The sequence below is a fragment of the Rhineura floridana genome, chromosome 17 (assembly GCF_030035675.1).
Source record: "Rhineura floridana isolate rRhiFlo1 chromosome 17, rRhiFlo1.hap2, whole genome shotgun sequence".
Taxonomy (NCBI): Eukaryota; Metazoa; Chordata; class Lepidosauria; order Squamata; family Rhineuridae; genus Rhineura; species Rhineura floridana.
This window is the reverse complement of record NC_084496.1, coordinates 16,245,108-16,270,858: the sequence shown is the minus strand read 5'-3', so window position 1 is coordinate 16,270,858 and position 25,751 is coordinate 16,245,108. Positions and strand designations below refer to the sequence as shown.

The 25,751-nt window shown below is 44.3% G+C and overlaps 1 protein-coding gene across 2 annotated transcripts in view; it reads right to left on the bottom strand.

Moving 5' to 3' along the window:
• The window catches only part of BRI3 (brain protein I3), a 42,611-nt gene extending 18,001 nt beyond the window's left edge, over positions 1-24,610 (bottom strand). Inside the window, exons 1-2 of one of the 2 annotated variants that reach the window (XM_061599311.1) lie at positions 23,991-24,610; positions 5,217-5,331 (exon numbers count right to left, since the gene is read on the bottom strand). In XM_061599311.1, coding sequence (XP_061455295.1) covers positions 5,217-5,331; positions 23,991-24,156 — 281 coding nt within the window. In that variant the 5' untranslated portion in view covers positions 24,157-24,610. The remainder of the gene's footprint in view (positions 1-5,216; positions 5,332-23,990) is intronic. The other variant, XM_061599312.1, reaches the window with a different exon arrangement.
• Between the last annotated feature and the right edge of the window lie 1,141 nt (positions 24,611-25,751).

The window sequence follows — 25,751 nt, the reverse complement described above, 5'->3', positions numbered from 1 at the left end:
GACTGTTTAATTGCTTGAAATGTATAATGCATTTGGGGGCTAAGTCAGTCTTCATCTACCTAGTACCCTCCAGGTGCTTTGGGCTACACTTCCCATTAGCCCCAGCCAACACAGCAAGGCTCTCATCAGCCCCAGCATCCTACAATTATGCTGGCCAGGGGTGATGGGAGTTGTAGTCCAAAACACCTGGAGGGCACCAGATTGTCAAAGGCTGGTCTAGGCTAATGCCTAGCCATAAGAGTACTGCCAACTGGTCATGATGTTCAGCAGTCATTGGTTGCATTTGTCCTGCCTTAGCTCATTGCTACATAAGAACATAAGAACATAAGAACATAAGAAGAGCCTGCTGGATCAGGCCAGTGGCCCATCTAGTCCAGCATCCTGTTCTCACAGTGGCCAACCAGGTGCCTGGGGGAAGCCCGCAGTACATGTACATGTACAAAATACATTTAAAAGTTACAGAAACAATACCACCACACAGTTTTTCTTTGTGGAAGGTATTTTTTAAGATCAGATAACCAGGGAGGGGGAAGTCAGGAAGTGGTCAGTAACATGCTCCATGTAAAGGCAGGCTAATCTTAGCTATAAAGTAAGAGTCGGCCCAGAGAACTTAAGCAGCTTCCCTGTGGCTTAAAGCGATGTCACTGCTAGATGATCCAGAAATAGACAAAGTTTATTTATACCACAAGCAGGGACTCTCATTTAAGCTGCCCTGCTGCTGCTAATTGAAGAACTATTGGGATTTTAAAAATACTCGTCAACAACATCTTTTATCAAAAGTTAGTTGTCCTTTGGCAGCCACTATAAAGAGTTCCAGAGTTAGCATCTCATACACCAAAGATGGGGAATGCTTTTCTATCGAGGACTGCATTCCGGGTACAGGAGTGGACCTGTCAGGGACCACATGATGGCAGCAGCAGTGGTGGATGCTGCCCACAGAGACTGGTATGGTGGAAGGCAGGGAGCCCAACAGTAGGTGGAACCAGAGCCAATGACAACTTGTTCTACTTTTGCTCCCTTCCTCCCCCTCCCTGCTGAGTTCTATAACAACACTGAGACTAGGGCAAGGGAAACCAACAGGCAGTGCCACCCCCTGGACTAGATGCATGTGAGAAGGCAAGCAGCTAAGGGCAGGCAATGTTCAGACTGAAGTTGGTGGAGCAACGCCCCATTTGCCCTACTGCACCAGCCTCCTCTGGCAGGCAGCGGACTGCCCATTCCATCCTCCTATCATTCTATCCATTTCAGTTTTCCCTCTTCTCTCCACCCTCCTGTTCCTGGCAGCTGGGGAAGGGCTGTGGCTCTGTGGTAGCGCAACTGCTTGCATGCAGAAAGTCCCAGGAGAAAGTCATCTCCAGACCTGGGAAGAGACCCCCTTCCCAAAACCCTGGAGAGTCGCTACCAGTCAGTGTAGAGCAGGCGTGGGGAACCTTTGGCCCTCCAGATGTTGGTGAACTACAACTCTCATCAGCTCCAGCAAGCATGGCCGATGGCCAGGGATGATGGGAGGAGTTGTTCAGCAACATCTAAAGGGCCACAAGCTCCCCATATTTGGGGCAGATAATACTGAGCTAGATGGACCAATGGCAGGGTTGATAAAAATCAGTGATTTTTAAAAAAAAATGGATTTTTTAAAATCTACATCAGATTTTTTTTTATTTAAATCAGACTAAAATGTCGAAGATCAAAATTTTCTTAAAATAATTAGTAAAAAAAGAGCCTAGGTCAAAGATATCATCATGAATACTAATTATACAACTTCCAATTATATTCTAGGTATATGTTAACAGCAGTTTATGGAAATGGGAGATAACCTGATCAGTCCTATTCTGCATGTGGTGTACATGAAGTACACACTCTGTCTTTCTCTCTCAAGGCCTTGCCTCTCTCTAAGTGCAAAGAGAGAAGGTCAATGAATAGAGAACTTGGGGAGATGGAGTCGATCTGAACAAGGAAGAGACAGCTGAAGTGGTATTCCAGCTCTTTATAGCAGCAGCCTCTTCTGCAAGTATAGAGAGAATTTTTTCTTCCTTTAGACTTTCATTCTAAATTGAGAAATAAGTTTGGAACTGAAAAAGCAAGAAAGCTTGTATTCCAGACAATGAACTGTACCACCCAATATTTTAAGTTTCTCGTGTTGACTTGGTTGAAATTGTCAAAAAATTATTTTTTGAAGAACTGTACCTTTATCTAAAAACTGAAATAGTTAACCATTCAAAAAACCATATGCATGTTTTGCTAATGATGTTGTTTGTTGAAGAAAAAAAAACTAACCAGAAGAATAAAACATCTTATTAGTACAATTTAAAAGTCTATTTGGTGGTGGTGATTCCGGCACATCATTACAAGAATATCATCATTATTTAATTAATTCATTCCTTCAGCTTTAGTACTAAAATGACCAAATTATCATCTCATTTTTGATGAAAATTAACTTGAAACAATTCAGTATAATCGCTTAGTGTGTATCCTAATAAAACCTACATCTCTGAATAAGTATTAAGGTGATATTAAACAATAATGTACTTCTGATAAAAAGGATGATTAAATAGAATCTTCCTCACTAATGATTTAAACTGTGATTTAAATAATTAAAACTGAGTCTTTCAGAGAAGTGATTTAAATCAAATCAACTCTTCTCTGTGGTGGCACCAAAGCAACCCCTCCCCTAGGGGCATTAGCCTTACTTTTTCTCTTTGGAGTTCAGTGGTGTTACAAAGCCAGAGGAAAGGTCCTATTACCTCCACCTACTGACCATAGTGTTATTACACCTCACTAACATTCACTCATAAAGCCTTGCATCTCTCAAAAACTTTCACAGGGTCTCCAGCACTGAGCCCCAAAGATTTTTGTCTTGAAAGTCAGACTCCAAAGACAAATTTGCAATGCTCAAATTATTAAATATTTTGAAGGAGAGGCTCTTTTTCATCCCTATAACTCAAGGGGGCCCATATTACCTAGATCAGCTGTATCCTCCACTCCACAAACTTCACAAAGGTTGCTGTCAATCCTCCCAGCCTTACAGTTCACTCCGAACACCACACTGTCCTGTTAAAATTCTAAATAGACTGACTTGTTTCAGCTGCCCTCTCAGCTTCAATATCTGAAAGTCTTCTAGTGATGGGCAAAAGGACAACACCTCTTAGGGTAGCTAAGATCCATCTGCCTTTGCCATCCACCCATCAGTTTCTGCTTAACTCTTACTTTTCCCTTATTAGCTCTTAGACATCAGATCAGGTTGGTCCTCTTCCACAAGTCTTTGGATTGGCCCAAAATATGCCCTTTCTTGCTTCTGCTCCGAACAGCAATATGTGCAATAATTTAACTGCAGAGTAGTTATTTTTAGTATCCAATTCTATTAGCCACAGTGGAGACATAAAATCAGAAGATGGGATAAAACATTTAAAAATAACAATATAACCACCAAATGTGATTAACTTATCACTATGGTGAATATTCCAGTCCTGACTAGCTTTTCCCTTACAGTCTCAAAAAAAGCTTTGACCTTGCTTTTCACCACTACTAATGAATAAGCCAATTAAAGTCATGACCTTTGCAAGGTGGAACCTGCTTGCTAAGTAGCTTGGGCACAACCATTAAGGCAGGGGTGGGGAACCTCTGGTCCTAGACATGTTGCAGACTCTTACTCCCAACATCTGGAGAGCCACAGGTTTCTCATCCCAGTTGTCCTGGACAACCCTGTTGGATTCAGACTCAGACTCACTGGTGTGCAAACCTGTCTCTCAGAGAAGTGCAACTACTATCACTATCTTCTTATTGAAATGATTCTCACCCCGCCCCACAAAGTGCTTTTATTGAACTCTAGGATTTCCCCAGAACTCAAGTGACATGGAGCGGGAGGGAGCATCCTATCCGTCCCACAGTTGTCTGGCAAGGCTCAGAGTACTGCCATCTGAGTTCCTATCGACACAGCAGATAGTACTGAAAACAGGAGGGATTTCCCCTATGATATCCGCTAGCAGAGGCGGATGGACCCATGTTTAATGTGGAATTTCAGCTTAGAGCGTTTCATAAATCAGTTTACAGGTTACACGGAAATCTGTCTCTCTACAAAGCAGTACAAAGCATGACTACTCGAGCTAAGATGTTGTTGCAGCAACTAGACACACCCCTCAAGACTCCTTAAAAAGGTTCCAGGCGGGCTCTCTATTTGCATGGTGAAGGTCTCTCTGAATGGGACTGAGTTAGCAAGCGGGCACTCCTACAGGAGTGGGCGCTGATTGTGCCTGTCAGTGCATCTGCTGGCACATCCTTGGTAATGAGGGCGGAGGCAGGTCTAGCAAACCTTCCTCAGACAGTGTGTCTGGTCAAGGCTCCGATTCCCCCCCTTCAATCGAAGGTAGTAGCAGCAGCAGCTGGGGCAAAAAGGGAGAGGAGGAACAGGGGTCGGCTCATTGTCAGGCAGGTGGGGAGCTGTCACTGTCTAAAATGCTGAGACCCCTGTGTGCCAGATCTCCTCCTCCTCCTCTTCCTGATCACCCCAGGAACACTCTGCTGGGCCCATGACACCTGCCTTAGATCATTACATTTACTTAGGTTTGGGGAGGGGGGAGCAGGACATTCAACTCCAGGATTTAAAAACGCAGCAACAATAATTCAGCTGCAATTCGCAGTTTCAAACCTGGCTGGCAGACCTATGCTTGATCAGCTCCAAATGCTAGTTGCAAAACTGGTCCAACACATTTTGCTGCCAGAGATGAAGCATATTTTGCTGTTTGATGCAAAGGATGCTACCATTCCATGTATAGAAGCAGACTAGAAGGGCACCTGAATCTTCCTTCAGTGCTGGAGACAGGAAACTGTCCCCCACTGCACTTGAGAACAGCAGGCTAGTTGTGGGAGAACAGGCTAGCCATGTGGTAAACACAGGTATGTTGTCCAACAGAAGGATGTGGCCAGGGGCTTAGAAGGAACATTGGGAGCAGCCATTTTGCATTATGCCACACACTCCAATGACAGCCATTTGGTGGCCGGTGCCCACAGCAATTTCTGAACATTCCAAATGTGCCCACTGACCCAGAAAGGCTGGTGTCCTGTTATAAGTTGAACAGAATGCTATTTTGTGTTTAAGGAGAGGGGAAAAGACTATGCTTTCTTGCTGCAGTTCTCCTACTCCAGCCAGTTATCCATATAACCATCAGTGAATTTCTACGAGGGCGATATTAAAAGACAAGACATAGCAGAAGGAGAGTTACCTGCAAGCTGGGCAGCCGCCGACAACTACAACAGACGTGGTGGGAGGCTGCTGGATTATCGTGTACGTGGTGTTGGGATAGTTATGTGGCAGTGGACCTGGAGGAAGAGCATATCCTAGTGGGGGAAGTAGAAGAAGAAAATGCAGAGAAGTTGCACATTAAGTTCCTTTAAAAACATTAAAAACAAATTGAATGCAGAGCATTTGACAATATGCCCTTCATAAGGCCTACATAACAGTAGGCTGGGGAGGGTTATTTGCCTCCTTTGCCACTTCCTTAAGCTCCTAGACAACCACACGTATCACCGCCATTTTGGTTGGTCTCTCTATTTCTGGATGGGGAACCCCTCTAGGCTTCTGTATCCAGCCCTCAGGACTCTCCCCAGGCCACACTCCTCAATGGCCCGGCTCCACACACTCCATTGTGCCCTTGAACTGTAATAGTGCCTCTTGCTTCCCTGGATGGAGAGATGCAGGTATAGCAACCAACTTCTGTTTGGCTGGGCTATAGCTTTATTGTACAAAGACAGAGTCCCATCTTTCTCTTGGGCATTTCCTCTTGGGCAATATTCCAGGGGCTGCATGTGCTTCCTGTGGGCATGGCAAAAGTAGGTGTGGCCAGACACCAGTAGCAGCTGGTGGCTCCATTATTATTATTATTATTATTATTATTATTATTATTATTATTATTATTATTATTATTATATCCCGCCCTTCCTCCCAGCAGGAGCCCAGGGCAGCAAAGAAAAGCACCAAAAACATTAAATCATCATAAAAACAAACTTTAAAACACATTAAAACAAAACAAAACGTCTTCAAAAGCGTTACTTTAAAAAAAGCTTTCAAAACACCTAAGATTAAAAACATTTTTAAAAGGTTTAAGAACATATTACAAAGCAATTCCAACGCAGATGCAGACTCCATCTCAGTGAGGCAGAGGAATCCGCCCCACTTTTCAGTCTAAACTTTCAAGAAGCTGTCCAGGGTGCTTCCCAGAATTGATTCCTTCCCAGAATGCCTCACTGACATGGAGCCACCAACAGCCACTGCCAGACACACATCACTCTCCATCCAGGAAAGGAAGAAGTATTATCACAGTTCAGAGAAACATTCAGGCAAGGTAAAAACCATTAAAAGAGGGCGTAAAGCAGGGGCAGTGGGGTGTGTGACCTGAAGGGTCGTGGTCTGGGCAGAGTCCCAAGGGCCAGACAGAGAGGCCTGGAGGGCCCAGCCTTGAGGTTCCTCACCCTGGACTACATGAACAGCACCCAAATACACTACACTGCATTTAAGCACTGTATTTGCTCATTTATCGTAACTTCTGGCTAGGAACCCATGAGAGCAGATGAGCAGAGTACTAAGACAGCTGCTTTCACAGATCCCTCCTTGTAAGGAAGGAATCCTCCTTGTAAGGAAGGAATCTGTACCCCTGTCTTCTGCCCACATCGCACTCAAACAGCTCAGTGCCCGAAGACAAGAGGGCATTAAGAGGTCACATTCAACAAGTACACAATCTCTCTACAGGGCATGCAAATAGTTCAGCGGTGGACACTCGTACAGTTATTCATACGTTAACGTTCAACAAGCATACAGTTTGTTTACCTAGAGCTATACAAATCAACATGTGTGCACTCTTTCACACAAGCAGTTGCACGAGTGTAAAGACAGCTTGTACTTGTGTTCAGAGTAATGTGTAAACACTGGATTGCGTGGTTACCCCAAGCCTGGGGCATTATTCTTGAAGGCAAAGAGAGAAAAGGAGGGGAAGCAACAGCCATAGTACTGCACTGTGTTTTTTCCAAGCCAGAGAAATGAAACTCCAGTGCTGTATTTGCAGAAGTTAAAGGAGAATTCTCCTTTTTCTTGCATGTGGAAACACTACTGTTCCAAAGTCTGGTTTCCACTCAAATCACATTTTTGTTTGACGAGGAGAGCAAACAGTCAGTTCACCAGGGACACATTTTCTTGGTTGAGGGAGGGGGAGAGAAGGGAGGGGGAGAGAAGGGAGGGCAAACTGTACAGGGACTTTAAGCAAGCCAGAAGCTGTTTGCATGAAGAGACAGACAGACAACCTCCCCCAGGTTATCTTGCCTATTAGTACAGAGAGGCTCCTTGCTAAACATATTCTGGATGTTGCTGTACTGTGCTAACAGGATCATGGTTTTGCCCCACCCCTTTTGGACACCAACATTTTCCTATTTTAATTCATTGTTGTAAATGACTTAAACATGCCATTCTTCCGTTCAACGACCTCAGAATGGGTTGTACCCATTGTCAGCCCTACTCAGAACAGAGCCATTAATGGACATGACTAACTTAGGTCTATTAATTTTAATGGGCCTACTCTCAAGTAAAAGATAGTTGGAATCAACCCAGTGTCTTCTATTAAGACAATTTTCAAAAAATGCAAACATTAATGTGCATCCCGGCAAAACAGAAAGATATAGCTTCAGAAAGGACCTCAGTTCACTGGTAGGACACTTTGTATGCAAAAGATCCCAAGTTCAACCTCTACCAATTTTCTTCAGAGTCTCTGCAGAGAGGGCTTTCATATAACCTGCTGCCTGATTTTTCTGAGTGATGCTACCTGTCAGTGTGGGCAACAGTAGGCCAAATGGGTAAATAGTCTGACATGGTGTAAGCCCAATATTCCATCACTGTTATCCAGGCCTGGTACTTCTGTGGGGGAGGGCAATACTTTTCCCATAGCCACTGTGGACTGGACAATTCTGTAAATATATTAAACATTATGTCCCAGCAGCAACTAAGCATACTGTACCATATACTAAGTCTCGTTAGAAATTATATTCCCATGGTGTGGGGGACTAACAGATGGACAACAAAAGTGCATCCTGAGAGGCCTTATGGGGGCAAAGAAAAGAAGGCTGCAATCCAGTTCACACTTACCTGGAAGTAAGTCCCACTGAACCCAATGGAGCTCACTTCTGAGTAGACATGTCTTGGATTGCACCCTTACACTGCAAGGCCAGAAGGACAAACACCACCACCCATCTTCAGTAGTCTGAAGATCTCACTGCCCATATTTGAACACATGGCGTACAATTGTCAATGTTGTTTAGATACCTATTTGGATTATTATTATTATTATATTATATTTATTAGTCGCCCATCTGGCTGGTTGTCCAGCCACTCTGGGCGACGTACAAAGTAAAATACATTAAACATTAAAATGTTAAAATATTAGAACCCAATAATAAAAACCCAACCCAAAGGCTTGCCTGAAGAACCAGGTCTTCAAAGTCCGGCGGAAGCTCATCATCCAACGGGCATGGCAGAGATCATTTGGGAGAGAATTCCACAGGGTGTGGGCCACTATTGAAAAGGCCCTCCCTCTGGTCCTCACCAGTCTGGCTGTTTTAACCGGTGGGATCGAGAGAAGGTCTTCTGAGGCTGATCTTGTTGAGCGGCATCCCTGGATTGCTTATATTAATCTATACTCAGCTGGCAATATCTGTAATCATCTATCCTTTCCACACCTTCAACAGCCACCTCACCAGAGTTCCAAAAATCACTCTCTTTCTATTTTATTTTATGGCATCACCACATCCAGATGGTACCCAGCATTCTCTGGAAATGACTTGAACCTTCCAACAGGTGGTCCAGGGCAAGCAAGAATTATCTCCACATGGCCAAGCTCAAAAAGATTGCTTTGTGGTGTTCTTACTTTTATGGACGGTTTATCAAAATTAATACAACTTGATCAAATTATTTGTTATGCAATGTTATCCTTCCAAAATGATTAGTTGAGTCAAGGGTGGGTGCACGAAGGCCAGATTTTTGTCAATACATGCAATAAATGGGACAGTGGACTATTTCCCCCCATTAAGCCTGTTAGTTTGCTTCAAGTGACCACACAGCTGAGAGTGCTAATAAATATTTTAGGCCAGCATTTTTTGACGATTTATTTTTTGCAACATGTTAGTCTCTTGCACAGTCCCTCTCTTGTGCATCCACCTAAATGGAACTGGGACAAATTCTTCCAAACACTTAATAATTACCATAAGTAATAGCAAATTGTTTCTAGATTTCCATTCTCCTCATTATTTAGGTCTATGGACGTACATAGGGCTAATTATTAACTTCAAACAGCATACTTTAATGCCACTGAAATTGCAAAAGAAGATCTACAGTTTCAGAACTCAACAAGAGTCACAGTTCCCACCAAAAAAAAAAAGTGCCAAAAAACTTCAGCTTAACAAACATCATGTTATGAATGAAAGCCTCAGATGCAGCCAAGATCTTGTTGGCAAGATTGCTGTGACAAAGAGGTCATTGGTCAAAGTTCTCTCTCTGTTTTCAGACTCAGCCTTGAGGCTATTCATGTGACCATCTGAAATTGCGAACAGTGCCATGGCCTGTGGCTACCTGGTTGCATGTGTGTGGAATTAACTCATTTACACATCACCACCCCAAATGACCCCCAGTTTGTAGGAGGCATGTGGAGTTGTGCCACTCTACATCAGAGGTGGGAACCAATTGCCCTACAGATGTTGTTGGATTGTCACTCCCACCATCCCTGACCACAAGCCATGCTGGCTGGAGCTGATTGAGGTCTGGAGTCTGACAATATCTGGAGGACATCAGGCTGGCGAAGGCCGCTCTACACTCCATGAGCAGTGACCAAGATCAGTCCTCATTGGGGTGTTTGGGGGGGTGCCCTCTTTTTGTGTGTTTTTTTAAGTAGATTTTTATTAAAAAATTAATTTTCTTTATTGATTTGAGACAATAAACAAAAGGAGAAACATAAATATATACAATTCAAGTAAACATAATAATCCGTTGAGGTCTAAACAGGCATTATGTTTCACTTTTCCGACTTTCACAAGATCCCCGAGGGACCATCTTTTCCTGTATCAGCCTGCCTGCTCTCTAACATCCAGTGGAGTCTTCTCTAGGTCCTATCCTAGGCTGAGGCATTTTTAGCTGGGATGAGAGACAGAGCCTTCTCAGTGGCTGCACCCAAATTATAGTATATCTTACCCTGTGAGGTCTGTTTGGTCCCCCCTTTTCAGTGACTGGTTAAGTAGATTTTTATGTATTTGCAAATATATATAAGCCTGCTGCCCTTGTTTCTTGGTATTGGCTGCAGTGCTAACAGCTCTCACCACCTAAGTTCACTATTTGAAGAAATTGTTTTATTTAAAGGAGGAATGGGGAACCTGCAGCCCACAGGCCTAATTAAGTCCTCCAGCCCTTCCCATTTGGATGAAGGCTGTTTCAGCCAAGCCCACCTGCCTGTCCTAAACCCAATGGTCAGGTAAAGGTGGAGCTTAGATGAGAGGGCCTTTGCAGGCACCGCTGATCAGTTGGTTAGTGATGCCTGCAAAGCCCAGTGATGCCTGCAAGAGTGCAGAACTTCCAAAACACCAACACAACTGACTTGTCGGTGCCTAGGAAACACTGCACAGAGTTTTGCCCACATGGTAAGATTTCAAACCACAGGGGCAAAAATGGGTCACCTCACATCACAGATCCCACTCCCCCCCCCCGATTTAAATCATAACTATGCCACTTTTTGAGTCAAATGTTTCCACAGCAGTTTAGAAAAACCATTATGCCCTCTGCACACCCTTTTAGCAAAAGTGACTGGGATGCCTGGAGCAAGAGACCTGCTGTAAGAATACAGGAAACTGCTTTATACCAAGTTAGACTATTTAATCTAGCACAGTGGGGAGGAGAGCCTCGCTGGGAGTCCAGAGTCTGAGAGTTCAAATCCCCAATAGTGTCTCCTGGGTGTTAAAGGGCCAGCTAAAGATCACCTCCACAGTGAGTGGCTCAGGTGTCACATGCCCTGCCACCTGTGCAGCTGAGCAGGCCCTAGCCAACTGGGGAGAACTAGCCTCAGAGGAAGGCAATGGTAAACCCCCTCTGAATACCGCTTACCATGAAATCCCTATTCATAGCGTAGCCATAAGTCGGGATCGACTTGAAGGCAGGCCATTTCCCAATTAAGAAGATCATGGATGTACAAGAAGGGACTTTATTTCTAGACATGCTTCAGAAAATAATGGATGGGATTAACTCAATAAAACAAGAACTGAGAAATAATAGACAAGTGTGGAGAACTGAATTTCATGAAATGAGACAGGAGCTGAAAGAAACTCAGGATTCTATGAGAAAGGAGAATAAAGATAGATCTGGAAAACAAAAAAAGGATGAAAGAAATTAAAGGCAAGGTTCAATCTATGGAGATTGGCTTAAATATGGACATGAAAAAAGATTTGGATTTCCTGGTTGTGACGGATCCTGGAGATAAATATTACAGTTTGGAATACAGCGCTGTCTCTGAAGGAATTGAAGAGATTGGAGATAAAGATATTATCGGTTCAAAAAAATTCCTGGACTGGAAGGATTTGATGGAACTTGAAATGGAGAAAGTTAATAGAATTAATCCCTGTTTTGTGTCAATGGAAAAACCTTCAAGAAATGTACTAGTGTATCATGTGGAAAAGAGGAGCAGAGATGCGGCTTTGAAACAATACTTCAGTGTTACATTTGGATTTGATGGTAAGAAAATATCTGTGATGGAGGAAATTCCTATCAGACTTTTATTATATGACAGCAAGATTTTTGGGTGCGTAAAGATGGAAGATGGACCCAATATGGATAATGACAGAAGAGCGATTTGAAACTACTGGACTCAGTAGATTTGATGAGTTGGATTAATTGACATGCTTATTTAGAAAAAAAAATTGATTGACATATATCTCAAGGATTGGAAACTTCTCTTTGACTTTTTGTGGAAGATTAAAATGATATGATGTTAATGAGATTTGAAACCAACTAAGATAACTGCTGGAGGAAAGTGATTTTATAATCTATTAAGAGATAGGTCTGTTATATATTATAGATTTATAGTTGAATTATAGTGTTTTGAAATTACTGGATTTAGTAGATTTGATGAGCTGGATTAATTGGCCTGTTTATTTAGAAAAAAAATTGATTGATATATATCTCAAGGATTGGAAACTTCTCTTTGACTTTTTGTGGAATATTAAAATGATATGATGTTAATGAGATTTGAAACCAACTAAGATAACCACTGGAGGAAGGTGATTTTATAATCTATTAAGAGATAGGTTTGTTATATATTATAGATTTATAGCTGAACTATGACAAATCGAAGTCAATATTTTTATATATATGTATTTTTTTGTATTGTATTAGTTATTGATTTGTGTTGTTTTCTTTTTGTGTTATTTTGGTTTTGAAAATTAGAATAAAAATTAATTGAAAAAAAAAAAGAAGGCAGGCCATTTCCATTTCAATGTTGTCTACTCTGACCAGCACCAGCAGCTCCAGGGTATCAGGCAGAACTTTATTTTATGTATTTAAAAAATGCTGTAGCTCACAATATCGTAACATAAATGAATACAAACTATCTAAAAATAATCAACACCTGCAAAGGAAGCAGTATTAACCATTATTAAAAAGACCAGTTAAAAATCAAAAAGACACTAATTTCACAGCAGGAGTTTATGGGTAGAATTCAATGTTTGTCTTAATCAGAGTGGACCCACTGAAATTAACAGACATTACTATCCTAGGTTCCTTAAATTCAATACATCTACTCTGAGTAGGACTTAGTTGAATACAACCTTATGTTCTATAACAGCAGTTCCCAAACTGTGGGCCATGGGGCACCACTGACCCTCAAGCTTCATTTAGGTGGTCCACGGCATGTCCACATTGCATGTTCATATTGATTTTTCATTGCATTTTTATTGCTTCTATTATTTCTTATATTATATTACAGCTCGAATTCTATGGAATGCAAATTGTAATACAATAATACAATATAAGAAATAAAAGATACAACAGAAAAACAATTAAAATCATACAGCATCTAACACAGCACATTATAACTGCTACAAAAAGCAGAAAAATCACTAAATGGTCGACCAAGACCATCAGTAATTTTCAAGTGGTCCACGGGGGGAAAGTTTGGGAATCACTCCTCTGTAACATAGTTCTCTAGAAAAAAAAACTTAATTTAAGAACAGCTTTAAAGAACGTGTTTTTTAAAAATTTGCAGCTCAGAAGCCATGCTCTGAGATGAGGGCGTTTCACAGTTCGGACTCTGGAGCCACCACAGAAAAGGCCCTGTTGCTTGTGCTACCTGATCCTTTTTCTGGAGATGCCAAGCCTTCAACCTGGGATCTTCTGCATATAGAGCCATGTGCTCATTTTTATTTTAGTCCACTTTTCACTAACTGTTGTGAAACTGTAATGGCCACTGCTCAGTTTTAAGCAAAGTGGTTATTATTTTTGCAGTACTGTATTTTATAAATGTATGACATTTCTAGAGAATTATCTTTGATACGATGACTTTGGATATTATGTTTTATGAATCCCAAGAAGGGCCGCTGTGCCCTTAAAAAGTGGTGCATAAATCATTTAATAAATAAAACACTAAAGCACATCTAACATACATTTAAGGCACATGACTTCCCCCAAAGAAACTTGGGGCAAGTAGTTTACCCCTCACAGAGCTACAGTTCATAGCACCCTTAACAAACTACAGCTCCCAGGATTCTTTGGGGGAAGCCACATACTTTAGATGTACGCTGTGGATGTGACCGATAGTTCCCACTTTAGGAATTCTACTCACGGTAAAGGAAGAGAAGTGGGGCCACACAAAGTAACTCTTTCCCGTGGCATCCACATTACAGCATAAATGTCTGATTGTGAAGGTGTCTTTGGGGATACAACAGGGGGAGTGGGACCTCAGATAATGGCTGTTGTTTGCCTACATTTGGGGGGGGAGTAGTAGAAGACAGCCAGATGGGAGGAGAAAAGGGAGAGTCGATACAATATGAATCTTTATTGCATAGCCATAGGCCGTCGCATCACAATTATAACACCAACACACATATTAAAATCCCAAGATAAAATACCTAATACATAATATACATAAGATCCATAAAATGCATAGAATGGTTCTTCAGGACCCATGGACGGCCAGACAGGAAGCTATATACATATTGTTTACCATTAAACAATCACTGGGCAATTACTCACCCACTCTGTCGATCAGTTACATGCCACCTCTGCAACATGCTTAGCTTGGAGCTTTTGTGCCACCAGGGCGAATTGGGCAACCCTATATATGACCGTATAATCTTTGTCAGATAGAAGGAAGGAAATTATATGAGGAACCTGGTAAGCTCCCGGCTGAGACAGCAGACCACTCAGGAATTTAATCCGAGGGTGAGAGTACAAAGGACACTCCAGCAAATAACGGGGCAGATCCTCAACCACCGCTGTTCCACAAATACACAACCGCTGGTCCCATGGGAGCTGAAGGTAATGGCCTGACAGGACTAGGTTCGGCATCATCTGAAACCTGAGCGCTGTGAAAGCTTGTCTTAGATTTATTGATATGGGGTAGGTCAGGTATCTTGCTTGCAGATGATCCTGTTTGATTTCTCCGTACCACTTGGAGAATTTAGCATTAATAATTGCCAATCTATATATCCAAAAACAATGCAGGAAAATTGTCTCCCGCAACCTCACTCTATTGGGCAGATTTGAAGCCTGGACCGGAATATGATACAATTGATAAAAACTAGAGTCTGGATAGCCAGAACTTATCCTTTGAGGCCAGTTCGTAGCAGGATTTCAATATTAGCTTCGCTGGGGCATTTTTTATAGAACCCCAGAAAGTAAGAAGGGCACAGTGGACATGAGCTCTGACCGGGGGTAATCCGGTCTCTGCTCGAAGTAACGTCACCGGAGTACCAATAGGTAAACGCAAGAGTTTTTTTAGAAAGTTATTTTGGATAGCCTCAAGGTTGGAGAGATAAGAATCCTCCCAGCCCCAGACTGCTGCCCCATACAAGATCTGTGTGAGAACCTCCTCTGAAAAACTTTTAGTGCTGGGGCAATAAGATTGCCACCTGCTGTCCTATAAAAATTGAGAATGGCTCCGCATGATCTTAATGCGGTGGCTTTGGTAAGTTCAATATGCTTTTTCCAGGAGAGGGTATCCTGGAAATGGATACCCAAAAATTAAATACCCGGCACTGATCAATTGGATGCCCTCCAATTGACCACTTAAAATTGCAGTGCCTTATCCCAAAAACCATTACCTTGGTTTTAGAGTAATTAATCTGAAGTTTTTCTTTTGTACAATAGACATTTAGGCTCCCCAGTAAACGCCTTAAACCCTTGCGGGTGATGGATAATAGGATCATATCATCCGCATAGAGGAGCATCGATACTTTCCTATTCCCCAGTGAAGGGGGAAAAAAGTCTGGGCCCGCTAATTCTGTAGCTATATCATTAAGATAGAGATTAAAAAGAATTGGGGCTAACAGGCACCCGTTTTACCCCCTTATTAACCAGGATGGAATCGGTTAGGGAGCTGGAATTTCCTACTCTTATTCTCGCGTTGGTGTTGGAATATAGTTCCTTTATAAGAAACAGAAGCCGCCTATTGATATTAGTTTTGACAAGTTTAGCCCACATCGCTGGTCTATCTATGGATTCGAAGGCAGCTGCAAGGTCCACAAAATCGACATAAAGGTGTTTCGTGGGACCAAGCACACTCTGTCTACCTACGAAATAGAGTGTGAGGCAGTGATTAGTGGTACTTTGCCCTTTTCGAAAACCAGCTTGTTCAGGGCAGATGACTTGGTTGGCTGCTTCCCACTCTTCTATTTTAAGCAATAAATATTTGCTGTAGAGCTTAGCGCCGATATCCAGGAGGCTGATTGGCCGGTAATTATTAGGATCAAACCTCTCCCCCTTTTTATAAATGGGTATGACAATACTTTGTTTCCATCCCTCCAGAAAAATACCGGTGGTGTTAAGTTGGGTAAACTGTTTGGCCAGAATAGGAGCCCACCACTCAGGAAAGTTTTTGAAAATTTCTGGTGGCAGCATGTCCTCCCCCAGCGCTTTTCCTGGACTCAGGGCAGTTATAAGCGATTTTACTTGATTCACCGTAACCGGGGGCCATTGTGGCAGGTTAGACTTCTCTAGCAGGAGGCTGGTATCGATATTTGTAACCGGGGACACATAAAGTTTACTGTAATGCTCGTGCCAGACAGTGGCAGGTATTTGGCCAGTGATTAGATGTCTGGGAGTTTGCATCCCTTTCGCCACCAAGTCCCAGAACTGACGTTCATTTCTATCCGCCACCACTTGGCCTAATTGTTGCCATTGCGATCTCGCATACAAGTCCTTTTTCCGTTTTAACAGTAGCTTGCATGAAGATCGCAGAAGCACAAGGTGGGCATGTATAAATTTTTCCGGATTTCTTGTTGCCCTCCGGGCATAGTTCGCCATCCGTCTCTTAGCACATTTGCATTCATAATCGAACCATCTGTTACCTGAGAGCCAAGAGGTCTTAAATTCTTTTTTCTGGGTCAGCATGGGTCTAAGGAGGGACAGAATAAGTTGGTATGGCTTCAAGGCGTCTATCTCTGGGTCTAATATTTCTTGTCTAAGGGAGTGGAGAGCACTGCTGGCCAAGAGATGTGTAACGGACGAGTGTAAAGCAATGGACCAGCATACTCTCCGTTCTGCAACTTGAATGCCCTCAAGATTTAGTGGAGGAGGCTGGGAGATAGGTTGCAACAGCCTTAACAATGTCAAGAGGGGGAAATGGTCACTTTCGGTCCTATTTACAACATCAAACCTACACACATCCGGAAGCAGAGCACTAGATACAAACACAAAATCTATTACACTGGCACCCGTGCTGGTTAGGTAGGTAAAAGCTCCTCTGGTCACGTCCACAGAAGAGCTGTGCAAACATTCCAGATGGTGCAACTGCAAGAGATCCACTAACCTTCGGCCCTGTTTGTTAGACACTTGGTCTTGAGACACCCTGTCACTCAGGGGAGCATAAGTACAGGGGCCCTGGTTCGAGGTGCCCCCCGTCTCCAACCCAATGCCCCCCACCCTGACATTAAAATCACCACACACAATCATTCTGGAAGAGAGAAACTGACACTCCAGCTGTGTCAAATATTCTGATAATTGGTCCCAAATACAGCCCAGGCCTACCATCCTAGCTATGGCAGGGGGGAAATACACGTTTATGATAATAAGAGGACCTGTAAAGCTCCCGGTTAGCCTCAGACACTGAACATACTGAACACAATTCGTGTTTAAAGATTGGATCTCTACCGGTAAATGTACAGAGAGAAGAATACTAAGGCCACCACTACCCCGGCCTTTAGCTTTATCCTGGACCGCAGGGGTGGAGAAAGCACGAAAACCACTGAGGAGCAATGGGTTTTCTTGGAATATCCACGTTTCCTGGAGGCAAAGTATCTTAAATTCTTTAAGAAATGGGCTCAGGTCAGCCTCCCGGAGTTTATTGGCCCAGCCCATGATGTTCCATGATAGGATTGATAGTTGTCAGTCTGGATGGATTGTGTCGACGTCCCCACAGACACAGACACAGCCATTCGCTACAGGGTGTAAAGAGTCAATGGCAAAGGCAGACGATCCTTTCCCCACTGCGACTGTAACTTGGCCGCCATGGGTCCTAGGGACGCAGTCATTCTCACCATCAATGGCTGGCAGGTTCTGGGAGCTGAGTGCCTTTACCTCTACAGGGGCCGGATGGGAAAGGCAAGGGGGTCCGATAGTACAATGAGGGTGTTCTATGGTGCCCATTTCGTTCTGTTCCAGAAACCTCATTTTAAGCCAAGAATTGGAAGAGATACTATTAACCCTAACTGTATCAGGTATCACTATCATAGGGGGCATTACCACGCATGGGCCCGATGGCTCGACCTGATCCGCTATATGCCCTTGGGTTGCAATTGGAATTTCCCCCTTGTGTGTTATCACTTCCACCTCCTGTTTCTCTAGGGCTTCTAAGCAGAGCTAAGGATGGAATCGAGGGGGCCTGCGCATGGATACTGACAAGCTGCAGCTTTAACTGTTCAAGTCTACTTAAAATTTCATTCCAACCTCTGGGTGAAAGAGAACCAAAGGAATGTAACAGCATTTTTTCCTCTTTGTCAAAGGGGCTGTTAGATCAACCAGCAGGTTGGCTCCCCTCTCGTGTCTGTACTTTCGATTTCCCTGTGTGGGTAACTGTCTCAGTAACTCCCCTCCTGTTGCACAGATCCGATGCGTCCAGATCGATTAACAATCCTTGTCTTAGCTGGACCTCATCCTGGGAATACTTATTATGAGAACAAGAGCAGGGCATAAGGCCCACCGGTGGGGCCCTGTTTTCAAAGTATCTTGTTGGAACTATACCTTGATTAGCCAGGTCCTCCTTCTTATGCAGAATGGAACTGGAGAATGGAATTCTTGGACAGAATTGTCCGAGATGAAAAAGTGGCCACGGCGCGGGCACTGCTGCCATTGTAGTACAGGTATTCAACCTGCTCAATATCATTTATATCAAGGGGTATTGTGGAAAAACCCTTTAAAGTTTCCACGAGGTAAAATTTGCGTGCGTCTTTTGCTATGAAACCCCTGGGTTTGGGGTAGTTTACAAAGACCAGCTTACAATGGTTCAATACTAAGTCCCATTTCGAGGTCTTGGGTTCTGTCGTCTGTGTCTGGCTTGCATGTTCCCTGAGGAGAGCATCATGCCACGGATCTTGATAAGGAATATAAAGATCCGCCACGCTGGCAGGAGCAGTTCTATGAGAGGCCGGAGAGGTAGTAGGGGACCAGTGCTTATTATAATCCTCTTGTTGAGTTGGGGGAATTGTCTTAGTAGACTTCTTTGGAGATGGAGGCCCCACTTTTTTTTTTGCCCTCGCTGTTGGTAATTGGTCCATCAAATCGAACAATTTCTTAAAATTCATTTTGTTACCTCGCGCCAATTTTTGAGTTTTCAAATTTTTTACACTTTTTCACGTTGATTGGCGGCCGCCTGTACTTTCAGGAGGTCCTGCCATTCGAAGGGCAGGTCTTGATCACGAGGGAGCTTCGTGTGATTTTGGGTAGAAAGTGGTTCGGCAATCGGGTGAGGAGCGGTGGATTTTTGGTGCAGCTCAACTAAAGTTGTTAGGAGCTGATTGCATTCACTCAAAAAGGTTTTCATCAGATCCAAGCCCAGAACTAGGAATGAACACCCAGAAAATGACAAACTGTTTCCTTTACAGCAGGTGTGGGGAACCTCAGGTGCAGCAGGGGTTACATGTGGCCCTTCAGGCCATTTTGGCTCTCAGGAGTCTCCCCAGGCCACATCCGCCACTGGCCCTGCTTCACACCCTCCTTGAGCATTTTTGTCTAACTGGCAAGTGTCCTTGAACTCTGACCATGCCTCTTGCTTGCCTGGATAGAGGACAGAGAGGGGTGCACGAGGGTGGGCAGAAACTAGCCCACTGTACAAACGTAAAGCTTTAGGTTCATTGTTCTTTCCACTTTTGCCTCTGGCCCCACTCACACTGGCATGTGGCTCTCAGAAGGCTACCCAGTAGGGAATGTGCCCTTCAGTTTGAAAAAGATTCCCCACCCTTGGCATACACATGATCTGGAACCTCCCCAGTCACTCAGGACTAATCCTGGCCACTTCCCACTCATGCATTCTCCTTAACCACAAGATGAACCCCCCCAAGGGCTACTGAAGGAGCATGATCTCATCCTCTGAGCTTGACTAGAGATTCTTGTCCCGAGACACTCTTTCTGGGCTTTTTTTTAATTGTAGCTGGCATTCAGTTGTACAATGGAACACAGTATGTTCTTGAAGCTAATGTTTCTGTCAAGGAAAAATTGCTTTTCAGAAGCACACATGCCACAGATTTATTGTTTTTGGGGGGGGGGGAACTGTTTTTTCCCTTCCCCTCTAGCTACTGTTTTATGGAATAGGAGCATCTACTGGATGATGCCTGTGATATCACTAGCAATTAACAACAAATCCTTTCTCTGTACCCCTTTTGGGTACCTTTAAAAACTTAAACCACGGTGCAGGGCAGCCCAACAGACCGGCCTCACCAGGCAGGTGGGAGGCTGGCCAGAGGAGAGGAGGTCTGCCACCTCCTGGGGTGGATGGGAGAAGGGGGAAGGGAGCTCTGGTGCCCCCTGGGGTGGTGTTGGAGAGGGAGAAGGGGGAGGGAACTCTGGCGCCCCCTGAGGTAAACACATAGAGAGCTACAGCAAACCATTGGGGGGAGGAGATGGGCTTTGGTGAGCCAGGAGGAAGAGGGGTTGGCCACGGTAGGTGGAGTTGCAGGGGCAGAGCCCGGAGTGCTTCTAAAAGAAATACCATCAAACCAATGAAACTGACAAAGCAACATAGCAAGGACACAATCATAAGAGTCCTAACTTGGTCACATCAAAGGTCCATCTAATCCAGCATCCTGTCTCCCAGAATGGCCTTCCTGGTGTTTCTGGAAAGCCCATGAGCCTAGCCTGCCCTGGTTGTCCCTCACCCCAACAACTGACATTCAATGACACAAGGATTCATACTTGACAATTGAGTTGGCTATCAGTATATATCAGTGGTGGGGAAACCTTTTCAGCCCAGGGGGCCACATTCCCATCTGGGCAACCTTCAGGGGGCCGCCTACCAGTGATGTGTGGGGCCAGGGCAAACATGCAGAGCAACAAGTGTTAATTTAACCTTTGTGCAGTAGGTTTGTTTCTACACACACACACCTCTTTATCCTCCTTCCACGCAAGCAAGAGGCAAGATCAGAGGTCAAGGACACATTCCAGCCAGGCAAAAACACTCCAGGAGGGTGCAAAGCCAAGCCAGTGAGGGCTGCAGCCAGGGGAGAGGGTGAGGAGTGAATGTGATGCAGGAGAGCCCCAAGAGCCAGATAGAAAGGCTTGGAAGGCCACATTTGGGCAACAGGCCTGAGGTGTATATATAATGATAGCACTGCCTATGAACTCAGGGTCTCAGGCCATATTCACACCACACATTTATTTTGCTATTATTCCACTTTAGACAGCCTTGGCTTCCCCCTAAGAATCCTGGGAAGTGTCATTTGTGAAGGGTGCTGAGAGTTGTGAAGAGACTCGTTTTCACATAGCGCTGCAATTCCCAGAGCGGTTTTACAGTCAGTCTCTCTTCCCAGTGAACTCTGGGAACAGAGAACAGGGGTCACTTAACAAATCTCAGCACTAGAGATGTAAAATTTTCAGAAATTTTGAAGCCATGGGAAAAACAATTTTTTCCAGGTTTTTTTCCAAAAAAAATGGAAATTTTCAGAAAAATTGAAAAAATGCAATATTAGCACTTTTTACAGATTGAAGGTCACTTTGTTACTTCAGGAACATCAAATGTAATTATGTGCAAGTTGGTTTGGCATAAAATTATCACATTTGGGATACTGAAAGTACATTTTATGCAAACAATTATTACAAATTGAATTTACTTTTTTAAATTTTTACTTTTTTTTGTAACAAATGGATCTTCAAGATCCTGAACTGTAAGGAGCACCTGAACTGTAAGGAACCTCTTTTGCTTTGCCAGTTTATGAGGAGCAGGAAAAAAAAAAAAACCAGAAGAAATCATCAACATAAATATCAAAGAATTTTTTTTATGTCTCCACTAGTCATAGAATCATAGAAACATAGAGTTGGAAGGGGCCTTGTAGGCCATCGAGTCCAACCCCCTGCTCACAGCAGGAAATCCACAGCTACAGCATCTCCCGCAGACAGCCGTCCAGCCTCCGCTTGAAGACATCCAGCGAAGGGGATCCCACCACCTCCCTAGGCAGTCGGTTCCATTGCCAAACTGCCCTTACTGTCAAGAAGTTCCTTCTAATGTCCAGTCTGAATCTACGCTCCTGCAACTTAAAACCATTAGACCTAGTCCTCCCCTCTGGGGCAGCAGACAACAAATCTGTACCCTCCTCTATGTGACAGCCCTTCAGGTACTTAAAGAGTGCAATCATGTCACCCCTCAGCCTTCTCTTCACCAGACTGAACATGCAAAGTTCCTTCAACCTTTCCTCATAAGGTCCTCCACAGTGTCAAGCATCCATGGCCATAAAAAGAACTGAGGAAAAAGGGGGGAGAGAGACACCAAGATTCAATGAAACATTTTATTCATCATGCTAAAATAAAACATTCCATAATCCATTTTCTTCATTTTTTTCAATTTTTCAGAAAAACAAAACAAAAAAGGCTTCAGGAAAAAACCATTTTTTCCGGGCATTCACATCTCTACTCAGCACCCTTTCCAAAATATACGTCTCAGGATTCTTGGGGGGAAACCACGGTGTTTAAAGTGGACTAAATGGTGTGAATGGGGTCTTTGTGTAGTAATTGTGACCTGTCCTCCAGGATAAGGGGGAACAGTTAGAGTGGAAATAAGTAACCTTATTGAACTCCTACGCCAATCGGTTCCAATCAGCATGGCCAATGGTCAGGACTGTTGAGGACTGCAGTCCAGCAACATCTAGAAGGCCAGAGGTTGCCCACCTCTACTCCAAGGTAACAGCTCTGAGAAAATCACCCTTGCAAGTGGAAGGGCCTGTTCTGCAGAATTGTCTGAAGAATAAGCCATAACAGGGCCTTATTGAGGCGTGGGGGGGGTGTCTACCTGAAGAGAAACAATTGGTGGTATTTTGGAACTTTGCCCATTCTAATGTAGCAATGAGGGTTGCTTTTCGGAGACCCAAGTTCAACTTACAACCTCTCAATTCTAGTTCCTCCTTGTTTAAAATGGGATTTGCCTGCCTCACAAGGTTCTGCCAAGCGTGCCAATTTTGTACATTTCCATTGTACAAAAAGTACTTCTATTTTGAACTTATTATTCCCCCAAACTCTTTTGAACATTATTAAAAATGCATATCAATAGTATAAACAGTTCTGGAAGCCCTTCTGATTGCATTGTCCAATTTTTAACAAAGAAAACAGAAAGCAAAAGTACACAGGCCTTTCAGAGCTCCCTTTTGGGGCCAGACCAAAGGCTGTTGGCACAACAGAGCAACAAGCAACTAGAAGAAATCCTCTTTCTCATGCAGACAGCTTCTGGAGTGCTTAGAATCCAGAATAGGAAACCTGAAAATTATCATCTTAAAATTAGTAGCTATGAAAGTATGCAATTGCTTTTAAATGTTTTTAGACATTTGTTATTTTTATTGTACTGTTTTAAGGCTGATGTGTTTGCCACTCTAGGCTCCTTTGGGAGGAAGGGTGGGATAGAAATGTAATAAGTAAATAAAAAAACTCCCCCCCCCCGAAAACCAGCATTTCTGGCAAACAGCATCTGAGCATCATGGATATACATTTTTTAAAAGGAGCAGATGTAACTGATCCAACAGAAAGGGAAATGCTCCATAGTAGGCACTTTTTTAAAAGGAAGGGTGCTCCTTCCACTTCCAGAGTCCCCTTTGTCTTGACAGCAGAAGGTGGAGAGGGGGTGTAATGATTTGCAAAATCTATTTCCCTTTTTTGATATTGCAGAACTTCTCATATTTGGCAGCAGGAAACATGCACAAACTTAAGCCTTTCCTAGCCTAAACCCTTATATTAAACCTGCTGCCCCCAGTTCCTATTTCGAACCCCGGGACCAGGAGAACAAAGGGTCAAGTCTGTCTCCTACTATGATCACATGACTCACCTTCACCCATACCCCTCCCATCCAAATCCTGAAACTGCGGCGGCGGTGTCTGAAAGGGGCACAATAGGCTCCCCGCGTGTGGTAGGGTTGGATTATAAACTGTAGGTCATACGCACAGCCCCCAACTGAGAGGAGGCACCCTCTCCTCCGACTGCTTCAAAACTCTTACAGATTAAGGAACCGGGGAAACCGCGCGATTAAACGTCCCCACCCGTCCCACAGTTCACGTGCCCGCTCCTTCTCACGGCTTACCCGCGGCAGGACCGGTGGGGTACGTGTAGGGCAGAGGAGGATGGAAGCCGTGTTGGGGCGCCGGGATGGACCCGTAGCTGTTCGGTCCACACTCGAAGCCAGCGCCCGCTTGGCCGGTGGGGCTGTACGCTGGGGGTCTGTCCTGGAGAAGAGGCTTGCTGTCCATGATTCTCCTACCGGGCGGCGGCGGCGGCTCCTCCTTCCCGCGTCTTCCAGCCCCACAGCAGGGGGGTCAGCAGCAAGAAGCACCCACAAGGCGGAGGAAGAAGAGAGCGAGGAGAATGCAACTTTCCAAGCCGGGGAAGGACAAAAAGCGCACAGCAGGCTCCGAGTCCAAAGGAGGACTGCCTCCCCCGTTTGTCCACCTAGCCGACAGCTACAACAGCAGCTTGCCTTTACACCCTGGGCATGGACGGACGGAGGAGCGGTGGCCAGGAAAGCGCGCGGTGGGGGCTACTTCGGATTCGCCCTGGCAGCTCCCCACCTGCCAGGAAAGCCCCAGCGTACAAACTCTTGCCCGGGGAGGCGGTGGCTGCGCTCAGCCGGTCACAAGACTGGGGCTCACGTGATTCCTCAGTGGCAGCGGCCGCAGCCGCTCCCTCGGCTGTGACTCCGGCAGACGCAGGGAAACCCCTCTTAAAGGGGACGCGGGCGGCTGGCGTAGGAGCATGGGAAGCTGCCTTCTCCTGAGTCAGATCATCTACCTTAATATTTTCTGCACCGATTGGCAGCGGCTTGCCAGGGTTTAAGAACCTGGCTGCTTTCTTCTGAATCAGACCATCTAGCTCCTCTGACTTTGCATGACAAATTGAAATTCAATAGTTGTTGAACTGATTATGTATGTTATTATTGACTTAGCCTTCTTGGGTTTCCTTTGGGAAGGAGAGAGTTGCATACAGATAAAAAAAGATGGTTCAAAATATGTATTGTCACTTTTCTCACATTGCTAAATCTCCATTTCAAGGGGCTGCACCATGTTGGATTTCTGTCTTGCACCACTTTGGAGCAACAGCATGATCCCAGCTCCCCTCTTAAAGGAGACACCAGGTCTTTCTCTCTCCTGCCTGGGAAGCGGTGGTACCTATTCATGTTTTCCATCTTTTTGTTTTGTCATGTCTTTTCCTTTTTTGGGTAAGACGTGAAGTGGAATTTTCTACTCCCAGGGGTCAATGGTACTAGTATGTAAATAAGGTGGAAGGGGATGGCTGTTGCGACAGGATGGGGGGTCAAAAGATGAGTAGGTGTGTCCATACTTCCTCTTAATGGAGAATTACCTGACGAATCACAGAGCCAGGTGGGAGTGGGAAACAGGTAAAGCCCCTTATTGGGTACCTTGGGACACATGACTGTGGGAGCGGGAAACAGGTAAAGCCCCTTATTGGGTACTTTGGGACACATGACTGTACATTGTAAAAAGCTATAAAAGACCCTCAATTTGGGGGAGGAGGCAGTCCTCCGCCATAGCACATGCTAGCAGGGACTCCTTACAATTGTAAGTATAAAAAACAGCTGTAAAGCTTCAACCTGCCTCAGTGTCGTTTCCAGGACAAGGACTCCATTAAGGAGAAAATTCTACAACAGAAGTCTGTGACTTTCCAAAACAGGCTGAAATTCAACAAATGCAGCTTCCTCCCCGCTCCCACCTAATTGCATCTTCAGGTCAAGGGGACAGCTGCACATTATTCATAATACAGAGAGAGTGGATAGAGAGATGTTTTTCTCCCTCTCTCATAACACTAGAACTTGTGGACATCCAATGAA